The sequence below is a fragment of the Triturus cristatus genome, chromosome 3_1, assembly GCF_964204655.1.
Source record: "Triturus cristatus chromosome 3_1, aTriCri1.1, whole genome shotgun sequence".
Classification (NCBI taxonomy): Eukaryota; Metazoa; Chordata; class Amphibia; order Caudata; family Salamandridae; genus Triturus; species Triturus cristatus.
In genome coordinates this window covers 502,616,079-502,640,909 of record NC_140583.1, presented here as the reverse complement: position 1 = coordinate 502,640,909, position 24,831 = coordinate 502,616,079, and the positions used below count along the sequence as shown (strand labels likewise).

The window sequence follows — 24,831 nt, the reverse complement described above, 5'->3', positions numbered from 1 at the left end:
TCCGCTGACGTCACCGGCTCCCTAAGAAGACCTCGTCGGCGTGATGACGTCAGTTCCGCCCTTTTTCCGTGCCTTCGAGGCACACGGACGGACTGACAGCAATATATACACAGTATACACAGTACATAATATACAAGCAACACACACAGTGTGGAGAATAAATAGAAAGGCAAAAGAAATAACACACTGCCTTTGATAGTAACAAATACATTTTGAAACACCATCATATACTTAAGGTATACAAGGGTGGACAACGGGGAGGCGGGTGGGTCAGTGAGGAATCCACAGGCAGATACTGTATCCACCAGAAAAAGTGTTACCGAAGGTAAGTAACTTGTTCTTCTGATAGATACATCTGCCAGTGGATTCCTCACCTTGTGAATAGATTCCCACAGCAGTCCCACTCCAGGAGGAGGGTGTCCACCCTTCTATACCAGAAAGTCCTAAACGACGGAACGAGCAAAGTGTCCGTCCCTCCTCACCTCAGTGTCTAAGCAATAATGTTTTGCGAAAGTGTGGAGGGAGGTCCAAGTTGCCGCCCTACAAATGTCCTCACAGGAACACCCCTAGACCAAGCAGAAGTGGAAGACTTCGCTCTAGTGGAATGGGCCCTTAAACCCTCTGGAGGTTCCTTACCAGCCAAAGAGTAGCATACCTTGATGCACAAGACAATCCATCTGGAAAGGGTGCGCTTGTGCACCGCTCTGCCTTTCCTGCAGCCAACAAAGCCCACGAAGAGCTGGTCATCAACTCTAAAGTCTTTTGTCCTGTCCGGGTAGAAGCTCACCGCCCTCTTAGGGTCCAAGCGGTGAAGTCTCTCCTCCTCCTTGGAAGGGTGAGGGGGAGGATAGAAGGAAGGAAGGGTATTGGACTGCCCCAGATGGAAGGGAGTTGCCACCTTAGGCAGAAATGCAGCCATGGTCCTGAGCACCATTCTTTCAGCATGAATGGTCAAAAACGGGGGTATGGACTTAGAGCTTGAAGCTCACTTACCCTCCTTGCCGAGGTGATTGCAATGAGAAAAACCGTCTTAAAAGACAACAGTCTCAAAGGACACTTGTGTAAGGGCTCGATGGGAGAACCCATAAGATAAGTCAGGACAAGGTTTAAGTCCCATTGAGGCACAATAAAGGGAGTAGGAGGAAACCTGTTTGTAAGGCCCTTTAGAAATCATAGAACAATAGGCGATTTGAACAATGACGGCTGATCTGGCAAGCAAAGGAAAGCCGACAAAGCCGATAAATATCCCTTAACAGTAGCCACAGCAAATCCTTGCTGAGCAAGAGAAAGGGCAAACTGCAGAATGTCAGATAAACGAACACTCAAAGGATCAACTGACTTCACCAGATTACAAATTTAGATCACCTATAGGAATAGATAGATTCGGTGGAATGACGTCTGGCAGACAAAATTACATCTACCACATCAGGCGGGAGAGAAAAAGAATTCAGGTTGCCCCGTTCAATCTCCAGGCATGAAGGTGTAAGCTCTGGAGGTGGGGGTGTAGAACCTGCCCCTCCGATTGAGAGAGGAGGTCTGCCCTCAGAGGGAGACGGAGCGGAGGGCACGAGGAGAAGTGGAGAAGATCTGTGTACTACACCCTTCTTGGGCAATCCGGGGCGATCAATATAACTTGGGCCCGGTCTTGGCGAATCTTCCTCAGAACCCGAGGAATCAAGGGTATGGGAGGAAACGCGTAAAGGAGTCGTGAGCCCCAACTCAACTGAAACGCGCCCCCAACGCTCCCTGCATCGGATACTGGAGACTGCAGAATGACGGGCAGTGAGCGTTCTTGTGAGTGGCAAACAGGTCCACCCGAGGAGTTCCCCACGTCTGAAAGACGTAACGAACCACCTCCGGATGGAGCCTCCACTCGTGGTCGGCGGAGAACTGCCGACTGAGACTGTCCGCACGTACGTTCAGCACCTCAGCCAGATGATTTGCCATCAGACAAATCTGATGGTCCTGAGCCCAGGACCATAGACGCAGAGCCTCTCTGCAGAGACAAAGAGACCCCACTCCTCCCTGCTTGTTGGCATACCACATCGCGGTAGTGTTGTCCGTCAGGACTTGAACTGACTGACCGCGGAGGGAAGGGAGGAAGGCCTTGAGCGCCAAACGTATCACCCGCAATTCCAGAAGGTTGATGTGAAGCAACCTTTCCTCTGGAGACCAAGGACCTTTGATCTCCAGATCCCCCAGATGCGCACCCCACCCTAAAGTGGATGCATCCGTTATTATTGTGGCCACCGATGGAGGAAGATGGAAGGGCTTTCCTTGAGACAGATTGCCCTCCACGCTCCACCAAGACAGATCCGCCGCAGCTTCTCCGGAGATCCTCACGGACTCTCTGAGATCTCCTTTGTGCTGATACCACTGCCTGCGGAGGCACCACTGGAGCGCCCTCATGTGCCAGTGTGCATGGTTGACCAACAGAATGCAGGAAGCAAACAGACCGAGCAGGCGAAGGACCTTCAGGACTGGAGCGACCGCTCCATTTCAAAATAAAGGAATAATTTCCTGTATGTCGAGAATCCTTTGAGGAGGAGGGAATGCTCGACACACAGTAGTGTCCAGTACTGCACCTATGTAGGTAAAGTACTATAGCAAGTGAATAAACATGCCTCACAACGTATTCCATGTATAACAAAAAAATTTAACCGCTAATAATACCAATCTTATTAATAGAATCTTCATACACAATTATAGTTAGAAAAATATGTAATTTTTATTTCTTCATTTGATATTTTTTATTTTCTATCTTAGTTTAGTATCATATATAACAACTTGATATATGGTAGCATTTTCAAATCAGTAAGCAAAAAAATACAATAGAATATTTCATCGAAAAAGACACAATAACTGTTATATCATCAAAACAAATAACAAAATAATTTATAAATATGTGGTTGATGGAAGCAATGCGGTAGATGTGAGCTACGTGCGTTTGGAGTTGCAGCTTGCATGAAAGAATCGATTCATTTTGGCTACAGGAAACTCCGTGGAGGAAAAAGGTGTTTGATTAGAGAATCATTATTGCTAAAAGCATTCTGCTGAGGAACTCCCTAGATCTTCAGTAACCAATAGGGAGCTGGTGAAGGATTACGTGACAGGTAACGGACATGAGTCCAGCCTTCTTCCGCTCCTCAACGGGCTCTCTAACTTGCTGAGGGAAGGCCACGCCATGTTAACTTCAGAAATAAAGCGGCTCTTGGAGAGCCTGTTTGCTTTTTAATTAGTAAGAGGTTAAAAGTTGAAATTGAATCGCCAGCCAGCCAGGAGTGCAGGGGTTGAGGAATGAGTGAGGCTGCGCACTGCGCAGCACCGACGAGTGGTAAAAGTAAAGCTGTCTCACTTTGTGCATGTATTCCCGAAAAATTTAATTCACCACCACTGCCTCTTGAAAATAAATTAGGGCCCCGGCCCGGACAATAAAGTGCCGGTGCTGAGCACCGGAAAGCACCAGCACAAATTAAGCACTGACTACAGGGGACTCAATGCAGTCACTAGGACTGATGCTCATCCAATTCCAAGGGCAGATGAACTTATTGATACTTTGGTTGCAGCCAAGTTCTTAAGTAAATTTGACCGGACAGCTGGTTACTGGCAAATCAGATTAGCTGAGGATGTAAAACCAAAAACAGCATTTTTAACCCCTAGTGGGCACTACCAACTTGTGGTGATGCATTTTGGCTTTAAGAATGCATCTGCCACATTTCAAAGGCTGGTTAATAAAGTTCTCACAGGTCTGGAAGCCTATAGTGCAGCTTATCTAGATGATATTGCTGTATTTAGCTCCACCTGGGAGGATCACCTGGTCCACCTGAGAAATGTTCTGGAGGCCCTGCAAAAGGCAGGCCTCACTATCAAGGCCACAAAGTGCCAGATATTGCAGAGTAAGGTTGTGCACCTAGGCCACCTTGTGGGTGGAGTACAGGTTCAACCATTGCAGAGCAAAATCCAAACCATCATGGATTGGGTTGCTCCAACCACCCAGACTCAGGTCAGAGCTTTCTTGGGCCTGACTATGTACTACAGGAGGTTTGGCAAAGGTTATGGCTCCATAGTGACACATTTGAATGATGTAACTTCCAAAAGAATGCCTAAGAAAGTTCAGTGGACAGTTAGCTGTCAAAAGGCATTTGATGACCTGAAGCAGGCCATGTGCACTGCTCCCATTCTGCAAAGTCCTGATAATTCCCAACAATTCATTGTTCAAAGTGATGCATCTGAGTTGGGAGTAGGGTCTGTGTTATCACAACTGAATGAAGAGGGTCAGGATCAGCCAGTAGCTTTTATCAGCAGAAGGCAACCCCCAGAGAGAAACGTTGGTCAGCTATTGAGAGGGAAGCCTTTGCTGTGGTTTGGGCTCTGAAGAAGTTGAGCCCATACTTGTTTGGCACTCACTTCATTGTTCAGACAGACCATAAGCCCCTCTTATGGCTAAAACAGATGAAGGGTGAAACCCCCAAACTTTTGAGGTGGTCCATTTCCCTATAGGGGATGGACTATACAGTGGAACATAGACCTGGGAGTAATCATGCCAATGCAGATGGACTCGCCAGATATTTCCACTTAGAACATGAAGACTCAACTGGTCAAGGTTAGTTTAATGTCCTTACGTTGGGGGTGGGAGGCTTGTGTAGTAAGGTAGGATCTGCTTCTTATGGTTACCCCCACTTTTTTGCTGATGTCACACTGTTTTTGGCCTAGTCCGACTGGGATCCTGTTATCCTGGACCCCAGTCTATCTGCTTTCTCCCGTAAATTGCTATGCATGTACTTTAGGTACACTCCAGATTGGATTCTGGGGTACCCTTATCAGTCCCTAGTATATGGTACTGTAGGAAAGTGGGTTCCTGTTGCAGTAACCACCCCCACTTTTTGCCAGAATACTGATGCACGTTGGTGTGCCCTGGCCAATCAGGTTCCCAGGGCCTGTGTTCTTTCCCCAAAACTAACACAATTGGCATCTCTGGCCACAGCCCCTGGTAAACGGTACCGCAGGTACCCAGGGCGCTGTGACCAGGGAAGACGTTCAAGGGCTGCAGCACTTCTTGAGCCACCCTTAGAGGCCCTGTACCTTTACACACACACACACACTGCCTTTGCAGGCTGCGTGTTTTGGTGCAGAACAAAGTGAAGGGTGTGCCATGCCTACAACCCACAGCCCTGGCACAGATCAGTCACCCCTCTAGCTCGGTGCCCTATGCCAGTCGTGAGGGTACAGGTGCATGAGCCTTGTACCCCTACAGTGGCCAAGTCCATTCTTAGACATTGTAAGTGCAGTGCTGCCATTAAGAGTATATGGTCCTGGGACCTTGTCATTACAAACTCCACAGCACCATAATGGCTACACTGAAAATTGAAAAGTTGGGTATCAAGCTTCTCAGCACATTAAACCCACACTGATGCCAGTGTGGGATTTAATGAAAATTGCACACAGAGGGCATCTCAGAGATGCCCCCTGAAAACTAACCCACCACTAGTGTCCAGGCTGAGTGGCTGCTTTCAGCTGCCACCACCAGACATGTTTCTGGATCCCTGGATTGAGAGCCTGCTGCTCTCTGGGGCCTGAAACAATGCACATCCTGGGACGAGGTGCCAAGCCTCCTCCCTCAAGATGGGCACGGTTCACGAAGGGGAAGCTAGAAAGGCATGCCGCCTTTGTGAGCCTCCCCAGACCATTTGCTGCTTTCAGTAACTGGTCCCAACTGGTTCTACCCCCCACTTTGAGCGGGAGAACCGGCGGGAAAAACAAGTGAGGGAAAGAGGTGTGCCCACATCTGCCAACTTCACCCCTCAGGTGGGGAGGCGAGGTGAAGCCCAACTCCGAGTCCCCTCTATATGGAGGATGGGGGGACCCAATCAACCAGAGACAGGCTACTACCCCCCTCCCACTGGAGGGTGGCACGATAGGGGGACCCATTGGTCCCTGCCCTTTACCTACCTGTAACGCCCCTAAATCTAGTATTTAGGGGGCACCCTGAACCTGGCTTCGTCAGATCCAGAAACGACAAGAAGAAAAGAAGGACTGAACAGCTGTGCAGCCAGCTATCAGGAGGAAGACACCCAATGACTTGGCCCCAGCCATACAGGCCTGTCTCCCCTTGAACCTACTCTTGCGAAATCCCGGTGTGTCCTGCAGCCAGCAACCTCAGAAACCCCGGAGGACCTGCCTGCCTTCACTTCCAAAGACTGCGTCTCCCGTGAACACTGGATTTGTTCAACTGCAACCTCTGGCAGCAGCCGGAGACCGCAAATCTAGCCCACTCTGCAGCCGCCGAACCCGGCCCGAGCTGGGGTGGAAAAACACCACGAGGAGGTCACTGTGGCGAACCTGACCCGAGACCCGGTGACCCCTGACCTGCCTCAAGCCTCCAGTCAACGCCTGCAGCCTAAATCCAAATGGCCCCCCTGACCGCCACCTGGAGCTGGTAAGAAGATCCGACCCCAAAAGGCACCTCGGCACCCGACGCCCCACGGCCTTGTGTGCCAAAACCAACAGTGCCTAACCAACCCTTTACTTCCCAACTTACCTCTTGAAGTGGTGGTTGCACACAGACGTCCTTCGTCTCCCTGCCGGCAGTGCTTTTGCAAACCGGAGATTCTTTACTGAAAACAACAGGGCACCCAACCTCGAAACAGCACCCTGCACCCGGCTGCCCTAGTACCACTGAGGGTGCACCTTTTTTGCTACTTTGTTTCCCCATTTGCCCTGACCTAAACCCTAGGAGCTTCGCTCACACAACCCAGCAGCCACCAACCGGAGACCCCTTATCCTCCATAGGATAACATTGGGCCTCAACACTCTAGCGCTGAGGGTGCAACAACAGTGCATCACTGACCCTGGGGGACCCCTGAGTCTAACCCCAGAACCTCGACTCCAGAGACCGATTACTTACCTCCATTACTTACCCTATTTTCCTCCATAGGATAAAATTGACTATTTTTCTTGGAAAAGTTTATAAGTGTGGAGTTAGAAAACCCAAAGAAATTCATTAAAATTGTACCGATTAACAAAAACGATTTTACTTGCCTGTTTGCAGGAGATGTCCCAGTGTAGTATCCAGGTAGACTACACTGGGTAAGAAAATTAATCTTGAAAGTAACTTACCTGAAAACACTATTTTCCTCCATAGAATAATATTGACTGTTTTTCTGTGAAAAGTTTTCAAGTGTGAAGTTTGGAAACCTAAAAATATTCTTTAAAAATCGCACAAATAACCAAAACGTATTTACTTACCTGTTTGCAAGAAATGTCCCAGTGCTGAATCTAGGTATCCAGCACTGAGTTAGGAAAGTAACGTAAAAAGTAACTTACCTGTAAATTACTGAAAAAAACTATTTATTTCATTGTACTGTGTTTGCTACGTGTTGAAACCTACTGCATCCCCTGTAAATCAAACAAAGTACAAATTCTATTGCCTTTTCAAACTGTTCTAAAATCAGTAACTTATTACTGTAAAGTATTTAACGCTTACCTGTGCCAGGCTTGCTTGGTTCTAAAAATAAAATAACAGAATATATTTTATACAAAAACAATTGGCCTAGAGTTCAGTTCTTGAGTGTGTGAATTCATTTGCTGACTGAGTGTGTACATCAAATGCTTAACACTGTCCTCTGATACTGCCTTACTGCTCGACCACACAACCACAAATAAATAGAGAGTAAGGTTCTATGTAACTTTAACCTCTGCCTACCTCTGGGGTCACCTGGACTCTATACACACTATACCTCATTTTGGTGGAGTATATATAGAGCCAGTTTCCTACAGGTACACCATGTACCCAGGGCATAGGTACCCCAGATGCCTCCCATGGGCTGAAGCATGTATTATGCCACCCCTGAGAGGCCATTCAAATTGACACGACAAGCCTGCTACAGCAGACTGTGTAAGCTGGTGCTTGCACCACCTACTTAAGATATAGGTTCACTATATCTATCAATCTCGCTACGCTTACATACCTATCAGTCACCCCTATGGCAGGCCTTAACAATCCTGAAGGCAGGGTGCTGGGTTTTACGCAAGAGGGTACCCCAGCATGAGCAGAGCCCAACTGCAGCCTTCGCAGACCATTCTCATATATGTTTAAGTGCATTATAACCTCGCGGTAAATGCTATCTTTAAAAAGGCTGCTTAGAAACATGTTATGTTTGGTGTCAAACACCTTGGAATCATACCTCCACACAAGTAACTGGTGTGGGAGGTATGATCCCACCCTCCTAGAGGGACATCCGTGGGTCACCGGTCTACCCGGTACCAGCTTTCTAGACCTGGGCAGCACAAAATGGATGTTGCCAGTCACAGACACAATTCTGCTTTCCTGCTGCTGAGCCGAGCTCGAGCAGAGGAAGGCATGACAATAGGCATCCTGTAACAGGGAGGTGTGACCACCTCCCAGACAGGGTTTAGTATATTAGGGCTGGGTGGGTGCACTCTGAGAGTGCCAGAAAGTCTGCACTGGGAGCACATGTGGTGTCCCTGTGCATAGTCCAGCTTAAACCAGTTCTGGGAACCATTTACTCCTGCTCTGGCACGAAACTGGACAAAGGTCATGGGTGAAGCCACCCTTCTGTCTTGCCCTCCCCTAGGAGGGTCCACAGAATCTTTCCAACCCCTTCCCATGGGTATAAAGCGGGTAACCTGGCTACATGACTTTAGATTTTACCTGGACAAGATTCTGCTAAGAAGAAATCAAGTACTTTCGACTGCCTGCACGACACTGGACGACTGAAGAATCTCCCTTGGAGTAAAGGAGTTACTCCCCTGCAAAAGCAGGCACCTAAACTCATCTGACCGGTTTGCTTCTCCGAGCTCCTGAGGAATCCGAAGATTTCAGCAAAACAGGAGGTGGGTCCCCAAGGTCCCGGAGGTTGATCTGCCCTCTCAGCAATTCTGAGACCAGTATCCCTCATGGGGTCCATGAAACCCGAACCCCTGTGCACCGCGTACATTTGCATCTGCATATGCTTGTTGATGATTCCTGAGCTTGAGCATTGGACTCCGTGTAGTACAGACCCTGAGCAGTATTTGCACTGAAGATTTCCAGCCTCCACTCCACAATTGTCCTGTGGGCTGGTACTTTGCAAACTTGGTTGAGGTCTCGTCGCGATCCCTGGTCCGTTGGCCTGTGGGTCCTGGCGAGGGTCACCTTGGTAATTCTCGGGCTTACCTGGCTGCTCCAGACGTGCCCTGACTCCTTATTACTTGGAGAGTTCCCCCGGACCTTGCTGGTCCACCCTGTAACCTGTTTCCTCTGACTGCGTAGGTTGCATTTGCCAAGGCTTGTTGTCGCTCCAGCCAGACACCGACCCCTCAGCACTCAACATCCTTCGTGGGACAGCTCGCCTTCGGACTCTGGTTGTCCTCGACATCTCCTGGTCCCCGTGGATGCAGAGCCAAGCAACCCTTCTTCACTCATGAAGCACTCGACATCAGTGGGCATTCGATTACTGAGCCCCTGGTCACCTGAAGTGACCCAGACTCTGTCCCCTCTGCTTTCAGGTTCTTCTCACCTCGAATCGAGGCTTGGATTCCACCGGACATTCTTCGCCCTCCTGGCAGCAGGACTTCTTTGCAGCCTGCCATTGAAAACGACGAATGTTTCCAACACCACTTGACCCCTATGCACCCGGCTACTCTGTGATAGGTAACATGGGTACTTCGGTACTCACTGGTGGGTTGGCCTTAGAACCTCCTATGTTCCAAAGGGTTTGCTTTAAGTCCTCTTAGAAGTGTCCTTAACTTGCAATTTTCCAACCGTGACTTTCTCATCAAGTTGTACGGAGCACGCGTCTGTGTTTCCTCACTGCACCCATCCTCAGTGGGCTCCCTGTGTCACTCCTCTGGGTGATTCCTTAGGGTCCCAGCGAGTTAAGTCGCCGTTGTTCTACCATTTTTTTAGTATATGGTTCGGTCTTCCCCTGGAGCCCGCTGTGTATTTTGCTATTTACGATCATTCTATTGATTAAGTATTGTGTGCTTTGTGCCCTAGTCTCGTATAGAGACTAGCGGAGAGTGTTATATTAATAAATACATATTTTTACATAAACACTGTGTGGTTCTCCTTTCATTTAATCCTCTAGGAGGTGATATTCTGGTAAAACAAGCTGCTTTACATTCCTTCAAGATTAAGCCTGAAGGCTGCTCTCCATAGCTACCACTAGGATAGCTCTCAATAAGGTTATCTTTGACCTCATACATCATAAGGGTCGTGTGGACTGGTACAAGGTGCCCACTTTCATTACCAGGCCACTTTCTCACACCGTCGACCAACACTAGATCTGATAACTGACCCCGAGAGTTGTTCCACTGACGTGCTAAACATTCTTGAAGGGGAAGCATTTGAAGTCTTGCATAGGGAACTATTAAGATGCAAGATGCCATCATTCCCAGTAACTGCATGAACACCCAAGCTGGCAATAAGTGTTGAGGCTGAAACTGGGAAATTAGAGCTTGAATGTTGCCAATTCTGGCTGGATTGGGACAGGCTAGAGCCTTTTGCGTATCGAGAGTGGCTCCCAAGTTTGTTTGCATGTTGGAGGGTTAGAGTTGGGACTTGGACAGATTCACTGTGAATCCGAGATCGTGTAGGCAGCTGCACTGTTTTGTAAGTGTGTTGTAGACACTTTACTTGTGAACTGGCTTTTATGAGCCAGTCGTCTAAGTATGGAAAGACGTGAATGTGTTGTCTTCGTAAATGAGCTGCGACCACTGCCAGGCATTTGGTGAATACTCTGGGAGCAGTGGGGACTCCAAATGGAAGCACTTTGAACTGGTAATGTTGTCCTGCTACTATAAATCTGAGGTATTTGCGATGAGCAGGAAGTATTGGGCTATGGAAGTAGGCATCCTTTAAGTCTAAATTAGACAGAAAGTAGCCTTGCTGTAGGAGTGGGAGCACTTGTTGGAGTGTTACCATGGGAAAATGGCCTGATTGGATGTACAGATTTAGTTCTCCGAGGTCTGGTATAGGCCTGAGAGAGCGGTCCTTTTTGGGTATTAGAAAGTAAAGGGAGTATACACTGGCCCCTTGATACTGTAGTGGGACTGGCTCTATAGCTCCTTTTTTCTAATAGGGAGAGAATTTCCTGTTTGAGAAGGTTCAGATGTTCTTGTGACATGTTGTGTGATCTTGGAGTAATGTTTGGGAGAGTGGCGGTAAGTTCCAGGCAATATTCAAATTGGAACCCATCTGTATGAAGTGATTGTAGTCCAGACATTTAGAAATTGGGAGAGACATCCCCCGACAGGAGTGGAATGATCGGGGTAGAGAAAGGAAGTCACTGTTTGTTGTTTGCCGGGGAAGTAAGTGTTGAGTTGCCTCTAGCTCTTCCCTTGCCGTTATCACCTCTAAATCCTCCTCTAAAGTAACCTCTTGAAGAGGGACCCTGTAAAAGGAGCGGGGAAAGGAGCCCCGATTGGAAGAAAGCTGCAAAGCCCCATGGATTTCTCAACCTCTGTATGTTCTTCAACTTCTCTAAAGAAGTATCAACTGTAGGCCCGAAGAGATGCTCCGTATCTAAGGGCTGATTTAAAATAGAGGCTTGGACCTCCGCTTTAAACCCAGAAATTCTGAGCCAAGCGTGTCTCTGTGACAGAACGCTAGTTTTTACTGCGGGAGCTGCGGTATCAGCCGCGTCTAAAGCGCATCGAATGGATGAGTTTGAAATAAATTTTCCTTCTTGAATTAGGTCACTAGCTTTACTACTATGTTCATCTGACAAAAAGTTTATTAATTTTTTCTAGCTCGTCATAATGAGCCCTGTCATAGCAAGCTAAAAGAGCTTGGGTATTTGCAATTCGCCATTGATTGGATGCTTGCGCAGCTACTCTTTTGCCAGAGGCATCTGTGAGTTTCAACTCCTTATCAGGAGGAGGGGCATCTGCTGTGGTCTGTGAGTTTGCTCTTTTGCGAGTGTTAGATACTACCATGGAATCTAATGGAACTTGGCTCTTGATGTAGATAGGGTCAGTAGGTGCCGCCTTATATTTCTTGTCTACTCTGGGTGTGACAATCCTTGCACGCACAGTGTCTTTAAAAATATTGTCTGTCTGTTTTAAGCATTCCTTTGAGCATAGGTAGTGTTTGTGTTGCTCTTTAGGTGGAACTTAAAGTCTCAAAGAGAAAATCCTCTTCAAGGGCCTCCTTATGAAGTTGTACCCCATGATACTCAGCAGCCCTATTGAGTAGTTCTATGTATCCTATATTGTCATATGGTGGGGAGGGTTTGGAAGGGTATGGATTCGGTCTGTTAGCAGTATTAGGATCTGTATTGTAATCCTCCCATGGATCAGGAATAATGTTCTGAGGTATATCACCATCCCCGTCATCTTGGTGATCAGGTGACTGTGGTTGTGAAGAATTTGTGGGTGTAATCAATAAATGTGGGTCAATGGGTGAAGGAGGTGCAATAGGAGGAGGAGAAGGATTAGTACCCACATTCTTCCTTTTAAGTGGAATGTGGTATTCCTCTAGTAATTCTGGTTTCCTTTTAGTTGGTAATTTCACATGAATATGTAAAGTGTTTGGATTAATGGCCAGTTCCTTTTGTTTGGGGTCCATGTCAGAAGGCGGAACGTCGAAACGAGGCTCTTTAGATGGAAGAGGAGGTGGTTTGGTTTTTGGTGCCGGAATTGTCTATGGTTTCGGCTTTGAGGGGTTTGTATCGGAGATTTAGTTTTCGGTGCCAAAGGGATAGTCACTAGTACATGCTTGAATTTTGATGCCGAAGATTTCGGATCGGTGCCCGAACAGGGCCCACTCAATCCAGAGCCGGAAGGCTTGTCTGTATGTTTCAGTGCCGAGCCGGAGGGCGGCTTTTCGAATCCTTTTCTCTGTGCTGACCTTGGCCTAAGGGCAGAGGAAGGACTGGTGCCTTTTTCTTCGGTAAATATTGGGGCAGGGGAGTGTCAGTACTCACTGTACGCTGACTCAGTGCTACTTTCTGTTCTGCTTTGGACACAGAGATGTATTCTTCCCCTTCTTCGGCGCCTTGTGCGTGGAATTCTTCCTGGTCGGAATCTTCCCCGAAGATGTCCGGTGCAGAACCGCTTTGTTGATGCATTTCGTGAAGTCGAGCCCGACTGTCACTGAGCGTCTTCTTGGATTGAAATGATCAGCACACGTCACAGTTCTGTTCATCGTGTTCCAGGGATAGACACAAGTTGCACACTTCATGCAAGTCGGTGTGCAGAAACTTAGCGCGAGTCGGTGCGCAGAAACTTAGCGCGACACCTGAGACAGAATTTAAATGGCATCTGTTCCATCGACCGATAGGGGGCCTGAAGCAGGTAGGCCCAACGGCCCTCCACAAATCTCGGAAACGTGATCGAGAAACAATACCGTCGTGGGTAGGGGATTGCACGCCGAGGGGAACCCGAGAAACGGTGTCGAACTGGAGCGGAAAAAAAAATGGAGTCGATGCCCATGCGCACTATCACCGAAAGGAGGAGTCACCTACCTCGTGCTCAGAAAAGACTTCTTTGAACAAAAACAAAGTGCAAACATCCGGAACCAACACTAGATGGCAGGCTTATGCAAAACATGTGATCTACAGCTCACATGCCTCGAACATGCTTGTTTTTAGTGAGCTTCTCTGGATGGGGGTCATTGCTGTGCTCTGTTACAGGTATTAGAGTCTGTTACAGCTATGTACAGTAGGGGAGAAGATGAGTAAATCTCGGGTTCTACTACAATTACCTTCTGAGGTGTATCTTTTGCATGAATCATGGGGAAGGAGTTGGGGGGAGTAGTTTCAATGATTTTGGCTGATGTTATGCACCAGGCGGGTGATGTCATAATTCTTATACGGTGGTCTTGAGAGGCCTCTGTTAATCTGCGGTTGTTGGAATATTTATGCATTCCTCCTATAAAGCTGGCCAAATTAGTGGAGGAGATATTAATGTCAGAGAAGTTATTTCTTCAAGGTTTGTTACGAAGGCAGTGATCAAATTTGTTTGATGACAAGTTGCATGTGGAGTTTTTTGTGTTGGCATTGGCCTGGCATTCTTTTCATTCTTATCTAGGCAGAATGTTTGGTAGACCAAGTTTTGTAAGCCTCGCCAAAAGTTAGCGGCAGTGAAGCTAGTGTTATTTTAAGTTTATCAAGGCTTGAAGAATAATTTAGAGGTCACTGAACTGTGTAAGGCATGATGCGAGGTGGAGTAGTGATCACAGAGGTAGGACGTAATAAGGGGAGGTGTATGATGAGTGAAATGAGGGGGATTAAGAGGTTGAAGTGGTTGGGCTGATTCCTAAACCTTATGAAGCCTCATGAGATAGGGAGGATGAAAGAGAAAGCCAGAGAGCCAGAGTCTGGCTGAGGTACATTGGCTGAGGAACACAAGCCCCATTCCCTGCCACCTTTGTGCCCTGCAGTCATCTGCCTTCCGCCCTTCAGGTATGGCAACTGATTCAGCTATGTCAATCATTCCATTTATCTATCTTTTGCCGTTTTGCCTTATTTTCTCCTCTCTATTCTTTACTTTCATATGACTTGGTGCAAACAGCTGGGTTTAGCTGGACTTAGCACAAGCTTATTGTTGCCATTATCCTTTCTTTTTTTCCCTTTTTTTGTTATAGCTTTCTGCCTTGTTCAGTACTGGGTCAATTATAAGGGTTGTTGCAAGGGCTCCGATGTTCTGGGTGGCTATGTGCCTGGCTCTGACTGCGATGAAGCGAGGCTTCTAACCTCGAGGACCCCCTGCTCCCTTGGGTCACTGGCAGAGGTCTATGATAGGTTGTGCTTGTCTGCTGCTAATCACGGCACAACTTCACAGTGGGTTTGTAGGGGACAGTAGATCAGTGGCAGAACCTCAATGAGCAAAAGATGTGGGTGTGTATGTGCAAAGACCACAAAAGCTGGCTTCAATGCTCAGCGTCAGTGCTGTGGCCGGCTCTGCCCACCCTCCCTCGCATCCAATTATCGTTCCTGCTTCGCCCTCCCCATATCAGCAGTTAAGCAGGTAAGTGAGGAAATTGATGGGCATGAGATACTTTAGAACTAAGTATGCAACCCAACTCCCCTTTCAGACATAATTCTATTTATCACCCAACAGGTGACAACACAGCCTTTATCAAGGAATACGTTGATCTTGCAAGTGACCAATCAACACTAATTGACAATGTGATCTTTCTAGGAGATTTTAAACTTCATTGGTGAAACCCAGAAGATTCTGCAGTCAACTAGCTTGCCACCTTTCTCTCTGCAAATGAACTGATGCACAATCTTAAACCAATGCACACAAAAGGCTCTATACTTAATCTAATAATCTCCAAAGATAACCTGCTTTCAGTCGATGAACTTATCCTGGTAGACTAGTCCGACCACTTTCTTATTCCTTTCACATTACAACTCTCTCATTTTGTGACGAGGGTTTCAACCAAATGGAGCAACTACCTGTTTTTGCGACACCAAGAAGATTGACATCAGAATACCCAATGAAGGTACTACCCCCCCCCCCACTAGTCCTGTCACAGATGTCAATGTCTTAACTGCCTATTGTTTCAACAGTCTCTCGGTTTGCTCGATGGGGTTGCCCTACTCCAAAGCAAAAAGAAAAGAACAACACCATGTGCTCAATGGTTCAATAAGGCCTTTTATGAGGAAAGAAAAACCTTGCAAACTCTGTATAAGAAATGGAGTCAGACGCCTCTAGCTTCCACCACTAAGCTGTTTTGCCTCCGAAATGCAAGATCACTATACCAAAGGCATATATTTCGTGAGAAATCAAATCACATTGGATCCCTCCTTGGCTCAGCAAAGATTCAACCTAAACAACTCTTACATTTGATAATAACTCAAGGTTATTATCATTTAATTTTTTCCTGTTGCTGCATTTTTGTGGTGTGGAACTGCTCTCAGAGCAGGGGGAGGAGTGGTTTGAACTCCCTATGTGAGCATTAGTGATTGGCTGGCCCTCTCGACTGGCCAAACAGTCATGCACACATAGCATGTTCTCCATGCAGGCTTCATTACAGCCTGCGTGGAGAACATGCCTATCCCTCCAGCTCCTGGCTGAGCACGGAGTCACGGTGCTCAGACCAATCACAACGCTGCATTGCAGGAAGAGGGCCCAGGAGAGGCGGCAACAGCCAGCTGGCCAGGAGGTAAGTTATAATTTATTTTTTAACCCGATCCTCCCGCTCCTTCCCCCCACCCCACCCCACTGCTGCTTCTAGGTAGTAGCCGGGACTAGCTTCCAGTGCTTGGCCAAGCAGACCTTCACATTCTCAGATGGCCTTGGTATTCACTTGGATGTGGTCGTCATAGTCCTTGGAGTCCTGCGTCAAACTAAGGTTCTAGAAGCATACCTTTTGGGGATCTGTCACAGAAATCTGCTTGCAACAGCCCCTAAATATCTTAAACTCTGTCATTTAAGAGGTGACATGTACCTTACACATTGGAAAATTGGAGAAAATCTCAGTGTGAAGAAAGGAGCTCCGGATTCAAGTCTGAAGGCGCAGAAAGAAAGGAAGTAAAGTCAGCGCATATGGGTGACACTTATATGCAGCTCTGTTTGTCACTTCTGGAGGGGAAAGGCATTGACGCAGAGTCATATGGTACCACTTAGTGGTGCACAGGAGGACTGCTTTTGAGTTTTACGGATGCAATCTGGTGCCTGGGCAAATCCACAAGGTGAGAACTATCTGGTTAAAAGTATCCGTCAGCATCCACTCTATGCTGATAGCATACTTAGATCTCACGACACAGGCCCTCTACTGATCTATATGTTAGACCCTTATGGTGAGGCTGCGATATCATGATCGTACTGTGTACCGTTATGATTTAACAAAACAATAACACTTGGTTATCAAGAAAAAGTAATTGTAATTTACAAGACATAAATATAATACTCTGCTCTCGCAAATACTACTTTCAAGATGCACAAACCCTAATAATCCATAAAATGTTATGGAGTGTGCAGTATTATAGTTCTCACAGCCTACCTTGTAGATGGTTATTAAATTAAAGTATACTTTGTCCATCACATTGTCTTCCGCTGTGGGTTCTGAATGAACGCAAGTTACAGCTGCTATACTTAAATCATAAAGAGTTTCATTGAATATTTCAAACTTATTTTTAGCTCCCTCTTCCTTCATTTCAATGGAGAGCAGAATTAATTTTGTCATTTGCTTATCACAGCTGAAAAAAACAGCAGTCTCAAACTTTCAGCCAAACCTTGATGTTCATATGCACAGGTTTTGCAACTGACCGTCTTTTGAGCAGCCACTGTATTTTGTTGCCGGTGGTGAAGAGAAGGGGCCTTTATCTTTGCTGTATCGAGTACTATCTTTTTTATATTTTATATAATATTTTAAAACAAAAACCCAAGATAACAAAGCGTTCATTATGCCTCAGTTTTACTTCTTAGAGAATTCCATTTTGTCCCAAATACTTGAATTGAGGAGGAATTTCTCTATCCTCAATAATAGATCAAACCGTTACCTTGTTAACTAACTCACTTGCGACACTGCTTTGCCAGTTTTAAGGTAGAACCCTCGGCAAATTGTTTCATGCTGAAGTCTGTTCCGCCTGCAGAACCAAGTTTACAAAGACCCTGCAACGAAAACAAACAGCAAAATGAACACAGGCTTGTTGAAATCAAACCTTATCATAAAACAGATTTGCCTGAGATTAGGTGAATACAGGTTAAAAAGCTTTCATCTGAAGTCCACCTGGAAAGGTAAGTGGGAGATTGGTTAAAGGGGTAAAGCAATAGGTTAAATGTAAGGAATGGGCTGTTAACGTAATGGAAATTAGAATATGAAAATAAGAGGTGGCAAAGCAAATAATTAATTTCTATTTGTTAATATAAGTCTGATTTGCTCATAAATGAGTTTTGGAATGATATGCCACCAGTGCCTCTTTGGTCATTATCAGTGGCAAAGATCTCCAGTGGGTACTAGTACGGGGAGACAATAGTGCCAGTTATTACACCCACTGAACAAGAGTCACAAGGATGCCAGATGACAAAAGAAGTGTTTCATATTGCTTCAAGTTGGTTTGGTCTCTTCTACTAGGCTAGTAAATATTTTAACTAACTTGGAACACTATCATCAATTATAGAAAGTGGCCTAGCGGGCTCCACGGACAGGAGAATCAAAATTACCTGTAGATGAACAAGTTACTTATCTTTGGTAACGTTCTTTCTAGTGGATACGCTATCTAAACACAGATTTATCCTTGCCTTCCACCTCTTCGTTCTGAGGAGTGGTCACTTTTTACCATTGGAGATCTGCACACTGGTACACTCAATTGTTTTTATGAATTTGTGCTCTGCATCAGAGGTCATGGAAAGACTCAAGAAAGATGTCCATGTGCATAGGTACCACTTAGATGCGGCTCCACTTGGTCACCTCCGGGGCAGAACAAAACCAACATGGAGCCACACATCCCCATCTACAGCCACGCAGGAACACTGCTACAAAAAGAGAGTGCAATAACATCTGAACGCATGAGTGCAACACTCCACCATGGATTAAAATGCTAGACAAGAACTCAAGAGTTACTTCTACAACAGTACCAGCATCCCCATTGAGCAATAGTAGTGTCTTCAATAATGCCAATTATACTAGGGCCTGCCATATATACCATAATTTCCAATGGTGGTCAAATCTGCAGTGTCCATACTTGCTGTGGTCCTCATTGTCCAATAATGCTAGGTCTTCAATGTCCAGGACAGATTGCTGCCATGATTCCCATTCTTAAAATGTATTTTTAAGGGAGCCCCTCGCACTGCATTTTAGTTGATGGTCTTAACCGTTTTTAGGTGTCTTCTATAGCAAAAGACCTACTGTGGACAATACCAAACTTACAGGGGATTTGAGCCAGTCTACTGCCTAGCACTGGATGGCTTTCCTGTCACTCATTCGCTTGCTTCTTGTTCAATGGCATTCCATCCTCGTTTGTGTTTGTTGCTTCCATGGAGCATAGCTTCTATACTATCCTTTTGATTGGATGACTTGTATCCTTAGAATGCCCACATTCAGGGAACTAGGTTTTTAATTGTATTTCAGCACTCCCTTAGAGTGCATGTTTTCCTGCTCTCTCCCTCTTGTGCTGCTGCCCCTCACATGCTTTATGCTTCTCCCTCATTACCCACTCCAAGGTCATCCACTGCTGCCCACCCCTCCCTAGCTTTTCTAGTTTATTTTTTCGCTCCCCGGTCCCAGGCTCAAGCACATCAGTTTCTCAAACATCCCTGCCCACTCCATGTTGCTTCCCCCACATCTGCTCCCAACCGTCACTCCTCTGTTGCTCTCCCAACCCTTATCGTTATTTTTGTTTACAGACCATGCGCTCGACATTGAGATTGACAGGCCATGCTGCTTTTAAAGGATATCGACCAGACTAGATTAGTAGTCATTGCAATTATTAGTTAGGACAAATGTAGTTCTTTTAAAATGTTTTTCTGATCTTCAATAGATTAGTTTCAGGTTAAACGGAAATAGGTAACCAATACTAAGGAATGGCCTTTCCCCCCAACCTTAACTCATTTCTAATTTAGGACCTTCTGCAAGAACTGGCCTGCAGTTCTAAATGTGCTTCTACAGCAGTGAAGCGAGCAGACAGCTGCGTTTGTTAAGTTATTACTGGCTTTATTAACTTAACAGCAATTTCTTGTGCTTTTATCACCTAAAGATACTTCACAAGACACTACCATTCCTATTGGAAAATGTTCACTATCCTATCATTCGAGATGTTGTACGATCTAAGATGGACTAAGCGAATGTACTTTCAGTTTATGACTGTGTTTGGGCAAATGCAGTTGATAGAAAATGCTGCAGCCTGGAAATTCCACCACCACAAATCCATATCTGGCCAAATGTTCACTTCACATTGCCTCCCTGCTCAGAAATGAATTATTTGGGGAAAAAAAACTGTTTTAAGGCTGTTCATAACATGGGAAAGCTCTTTATTAATCAATTTTTCTCATGGTATTCCCCAAATGTTACAGCTCATCCATTCTCCTGTGGATCCCTAAAATCAGGAAAATCTGCCAACGGGGAGTAAAAGGTTTGCCTTGTAGGCAGCAAAGAGTTCGAACTCACATCTCTGGAATTAAGGCGCCTCACATATTTCTTCAAGTTTGGAAAATGGCTGAAAACCTGCCTATTTAGGCACTAACAATCCCCTGCTCTGCTCTATCTGCTATTTCTTTTTTTTTTTAGAGCTTTGGGTATTAGTGCACTGTTTCAAAAACATATTTACATATATTTGAGGCCCCAGCCCTCAGAATCCTCCTTGCATAAAGCTAATAATTAAAGTAGCCAACACATAAATTGTGTTTTGAACACCAAGTGGTCGGGGTCCTATGTTCCCGTCAATAAGTAATTGAAAAATGAAAAAGCGAGTATGAAGAATATCACACTCACATTCATTTCTTAAATCACCAGTCAAGACGGGAACTGAAAGACGCTGGACACAGCTCTGAGAACTACTCATTCTCCCTTAAGAAATAGCAAGTAATCTAAGGCAATACAGATCCCAAAGACCTGCTAGAGGCATTAAAAGAAAGGGCTGTTAGAAATCTTTAACAACATATTCCCAATAAAACAACTTTGAAAATCTACATTTCTATTGAATAACCAGAGAAAATAGCACCTGCGCTGCATTAGCACAGAGTTAAGTTGGAAAAGCATAGAACTGAGGGAGTCTGGTGACATGGCTATGACTGTGGCTTCAAAGCAACCTAAGGGTCTCCAGTCTCTAAAGCTTTTATTTTCAGGGGATATCAACTAATACTGCAAAAGCAAGATTTCAAGTTTGCTACAAAGGAACTCTGTAATCGAGTTACCCAATTTTTGCCTCTCTAAAGAGTCTACTGTTCAATCCAAAAATGTCAAGATAAGTGAAAACAATCTCACCACAGTTACGTTTGCAGAGTTTAAGCAATTTCCTGAGCCAGAGCTGCTAGATGAAGTCAAACTGTCCCTCAGGAACTTATGCCCTGCAGGATTTAACAATTATATGCAGCACTGATGATGGAGTTTGCCATATTATTAATCAAACAGGTGGAATATTAGCTTTATTTTAGGAACAGAGAGCGGCCATAATGAAACCAATCTTGAGATAACACTATTTTAACAAAAGACGTCAAAAATTTCATACCCACCCACCTAGTTTATATCTAGCCAGTTTGTCGAGTTGAACCAGCTGCTGGACCGCTTCCAAGCTTGTGCTCAAGCTGACGCACAGAACTTTATCCATGCAGAATAATCGCAGGTAAAAATTGGATTGGGCTGGTGTTGGAGTACTTATCCTTTTAGTTTTATCAGAAACGTTTGAAACAAACAACCATGCCTTTCTGCAGAATCAACTAAACCATGTCAGGTTCAAATGGATGATACTAGAATGCATTAAATCCATCGAATTTAGCAGTAGGTTTATGGTTATTTGTGTAAAGGATTACTTGCAAAAGTAGATGAACAGCCCTAAAGCTTGTTCCTTTGCTTGTATTCACAAAACTTTTACAGGAATATTTTACTCTGGAAAGCCACATTTGTGTACTACTGGCATGGCAAGCTGGTGTCAAGAGTAGGACGGGGAGAGAAGAACCTCATATTTAATGGGGGTTAAAGATAAGGAGTTTCTCGGAGAGAAAAATATTTTCCACCCTGAGAAAAAAAAATGATAAAACCAAATGTGCAGATCCACATTTACACATGCAGATTTTTCCACCAAGTGTAATATTAGTGTGCATACATTTTACATTGGTGAGTGCTCAAAGAAATCTACATCTGTTGTACATTTCATAATATTCTTCTAGAACCTTTTGTTAATCTCAAACTTGCAGGGCTTTCCGAGTCACACAACTGTATTTATTCTTTTGAAAGTTAGGTATTTGATAACAGGGTATTTGACCTGTTTAAATTCTATTGAGGCACAACATATTTTGTAATGTCCTATGTTTTGCATGTACTTTGACAAGAAGTACATACTTTCGATTTTTAATCTACACCAACAAGATAGGTTTTGTCCCCAATGACAACAAAGGCAGGTGTAGCTCCTGCACCAGGGTACATGTTTATAGGCATTTTACCTAAAACACACAACCAATGTAAATTACTATGCCTATACACCCAGGTCAGTACAGATGATCAGTGGCTATTATGTATGGAGATCACCACCAATGTACGATCAACTGCCAAATCCATGTCAGTCTACTTAAGTATGTACTTCACGAATAAATCTGTGCTTCTCTGTATCTGAATTGTTCAAATCTAATAAACAAATTTAAACAAAAAAAGGTTTTGTCCCTGGATAACTGCCACAAGCATGTTCCTATGTCCAAGCATATTCAACAATTGTGTTCAGTGATGTGCTAATTTCCAGCTTTGATTCCTGAAAAGGTCTGATTTCATTCAACAAAAAGCCCTCATAGATAAAAATATAAATGCATTTCATCGTCAGGGGCATGGAGATATTGATACACCTCCAGCAACACACCTTTTTGGAATCCAGGCCAGGATATGGATCCAACTTCAGGGCATCACACCATTTAATCAGGATCAGTCATACTTGTTCACAAAGCATTATATATTACTGTTTCACTACTGATTTATGCTGCTGCTTTATAAACCAATGTGATTTGTTTCATGACAGCATTAAAGTATATTAGTGGGGTACAGTGCTCTGACGACCATAAGTCCAGGATTGCGTTTCAAGAAAGTATGTAACCAAATTATATATGAAGTGTAATATACGTTGAGGGCAGAATATATTTTAATGCAGATTGCCAACTTTTTGAGGCAAGTTAGCGAAAATTCAATGTTGATGATCTCAGGTCAAACACACCCACTTCTGTGGTGCAACTCCCTCACAGGACAATCTCAGTGTGGCTCATGTATTCTCACACATGCTCCATAAAAACTACATACAAGCAGTAGTACTACATCCAACTTAATGAAATCAAACAGGGTTTGAGGGTAGGAATTGGACTAAAAGGCAGGAGCAGCACCATCATGCCGCTAAACATTAGACGAAGGAGAAACGTGCAGGCTTAACATGACCCCTGCTGCTCAACCCAATAAGCGTGAAACATTAGCCCCTCTTGGAGCACAGCTTATGCTTTGAAGGCTCATATCACTTGAGTAATCGTTCTTTTATATTGTCTCTTCCACAACTCCTATTTGGGTGGTCAACTCTAGTTGGCCTACATGCTTTGGTGAAATTCCATTACTCCCTCCAGTACATTGGCTGAAGTCTGTCACAGTACCTCATTCAACATGCCATCATCATCTGTTGCTGACCTAAAAATAAAAAAAAGCACCAATGCACTCAGCAGTGAACATTAGCACACAAAAATCCATCCTCAATGTTACTTGATCTGTATATGGTACAATGTAATTTAGTTGCCACGTACTCTATTTACACCACTTTTTATTGCTGTTTAAGGCACAATAGTTTCTACAAGCGGGTGTGTCTGCTTATGACAACTTCTCCAAATACTGAGGTAAGAGTCCAGTAGTACTCATTGGTAGGAAACATTGTGTGATCTTGTTTTTGGTACTCATATCCTAGTGTTTTCATTGGGTTCCCAGTGGTGTGCATGAGAAATGTATTCTTTCCCAGGGAATCACTTCCCCAATCCCTTCATTCGATGATAAATGAGGTTTTCTAGTGCATGATTCTGGAGGTGGCTTGGGCCTTACTACCTCCCTCAAGGCCATGTGAATGCATTTGGGATAATGAGCATTTTGTTGTTGATGGGAGTGGGTAAATATATTGTAAGTCAGTAAGATAGTAGGTCAACGTGTCATTGCCGTGCACTTGCTAATTAGTGCCATGCTCTAACAGAATGATTTGTGGCCATGAATGCACTCACCACAAGGGCACGGATTCTGATTGAATCATTCTCATTCCGTTTGTAGATATCCTTCAGGAGAGTGACCCCGTTGGCAGTGATGAAGGAGGCACGTTTGGCTTTACCAGCAGCATGAATCAATGCCTCAACTGCGATCATCTGATCAACCTCACGGTCAGAGGAGCACAGGGCCAGGATGCTCTCCATAATACCACTCAACTCCAGAGTACGGTTGCCAGCATCCGATGCACCCTGCAACAGGCATGAGACAGTCTGTATGGCCCGCAGCTTGCCATCTAAATCTTGGCCTTCAAACAAGTTTCTGGATTTGAAATAGAAAAAAAGAAAACATTAAAGCAGGCTGCAGGGAAGTGGAAATAGCCAACATTTTCTAACATTTAAATAAAGATTGTTCTTTTTAAAAATGTATTCTATCACAACTTTTTGCGTATGGTTGTAAAGAATGAAGTCCAAGAAGTTGCAGTACAGATATATAGCTACAGAATGCCTCATGTTGTTTTCCTGTTAACATTTAATTATTCATCTGATTTAAGTGCCTGCAATTGTTATTCAAAATTTGCCTCGAACAGAGGCCATCGTGGTGAAGGAGCACCTAAAGCTCACAAGGATGCAGATGTATCAATGCAGACCCAGGAATGTAGGGATGTATTATAAGGAGGCAACTTGATATTACATCTGTTCGTAAAATGGGAAGCACGAAGAGAAGCAGGTACACTCTTCCTGAAGCACTGGGTCTAATGTATTTCACATAAAGAGGACAAAGAAAGGTTGGCTTAGAATGCTAGGGTAAGAGGTAGCACTCCTAAACGAAATTACCTATGAATATTTTGAAATACTGCCTAAACCTGTGCCAGGATTCATAAGTTCTGAGGTTCCAATGTGCTATTAACAGAGGAATCCGTAATTTAGGGGTGGTTCACATTATTTTTTTATTGAGTTGTATATTTCGCGAACCTGACCCGAAGGTATCCGAGCGCTTTTTGTTAAGCACAGGGA

General features: G+C 44.9%; 1 protein-coding gene across 1 annotated transcript in view; it reads right to left on the bottom strand.

Annotated features, from left to right (window-relative positions):
• Window positions 1-24,831, bottom strand: part of UNC45A (unc-45 myosin chaperone A) — a 443,919-nt gene that overhangs the window by 260,965 nt on the left and 158,123 nt on the right. The window contains exons 10-11 of the mRNA XM_085644379.1: window positions 23,836-24,136; window positions 17,471-17,565 (exon numbers count right to left, since the gene is read on the bottom strand). Of these exons, the coding sequence (XP_085500505.1) occupies window positions 17,471-17,565; window positions 23,836-24,136 (396 nt within the window). The remainder of the gene's footprint in view (window positions 1-17,470; window positions 17,566-23,835; window positions 24,137-24,831) is intronic.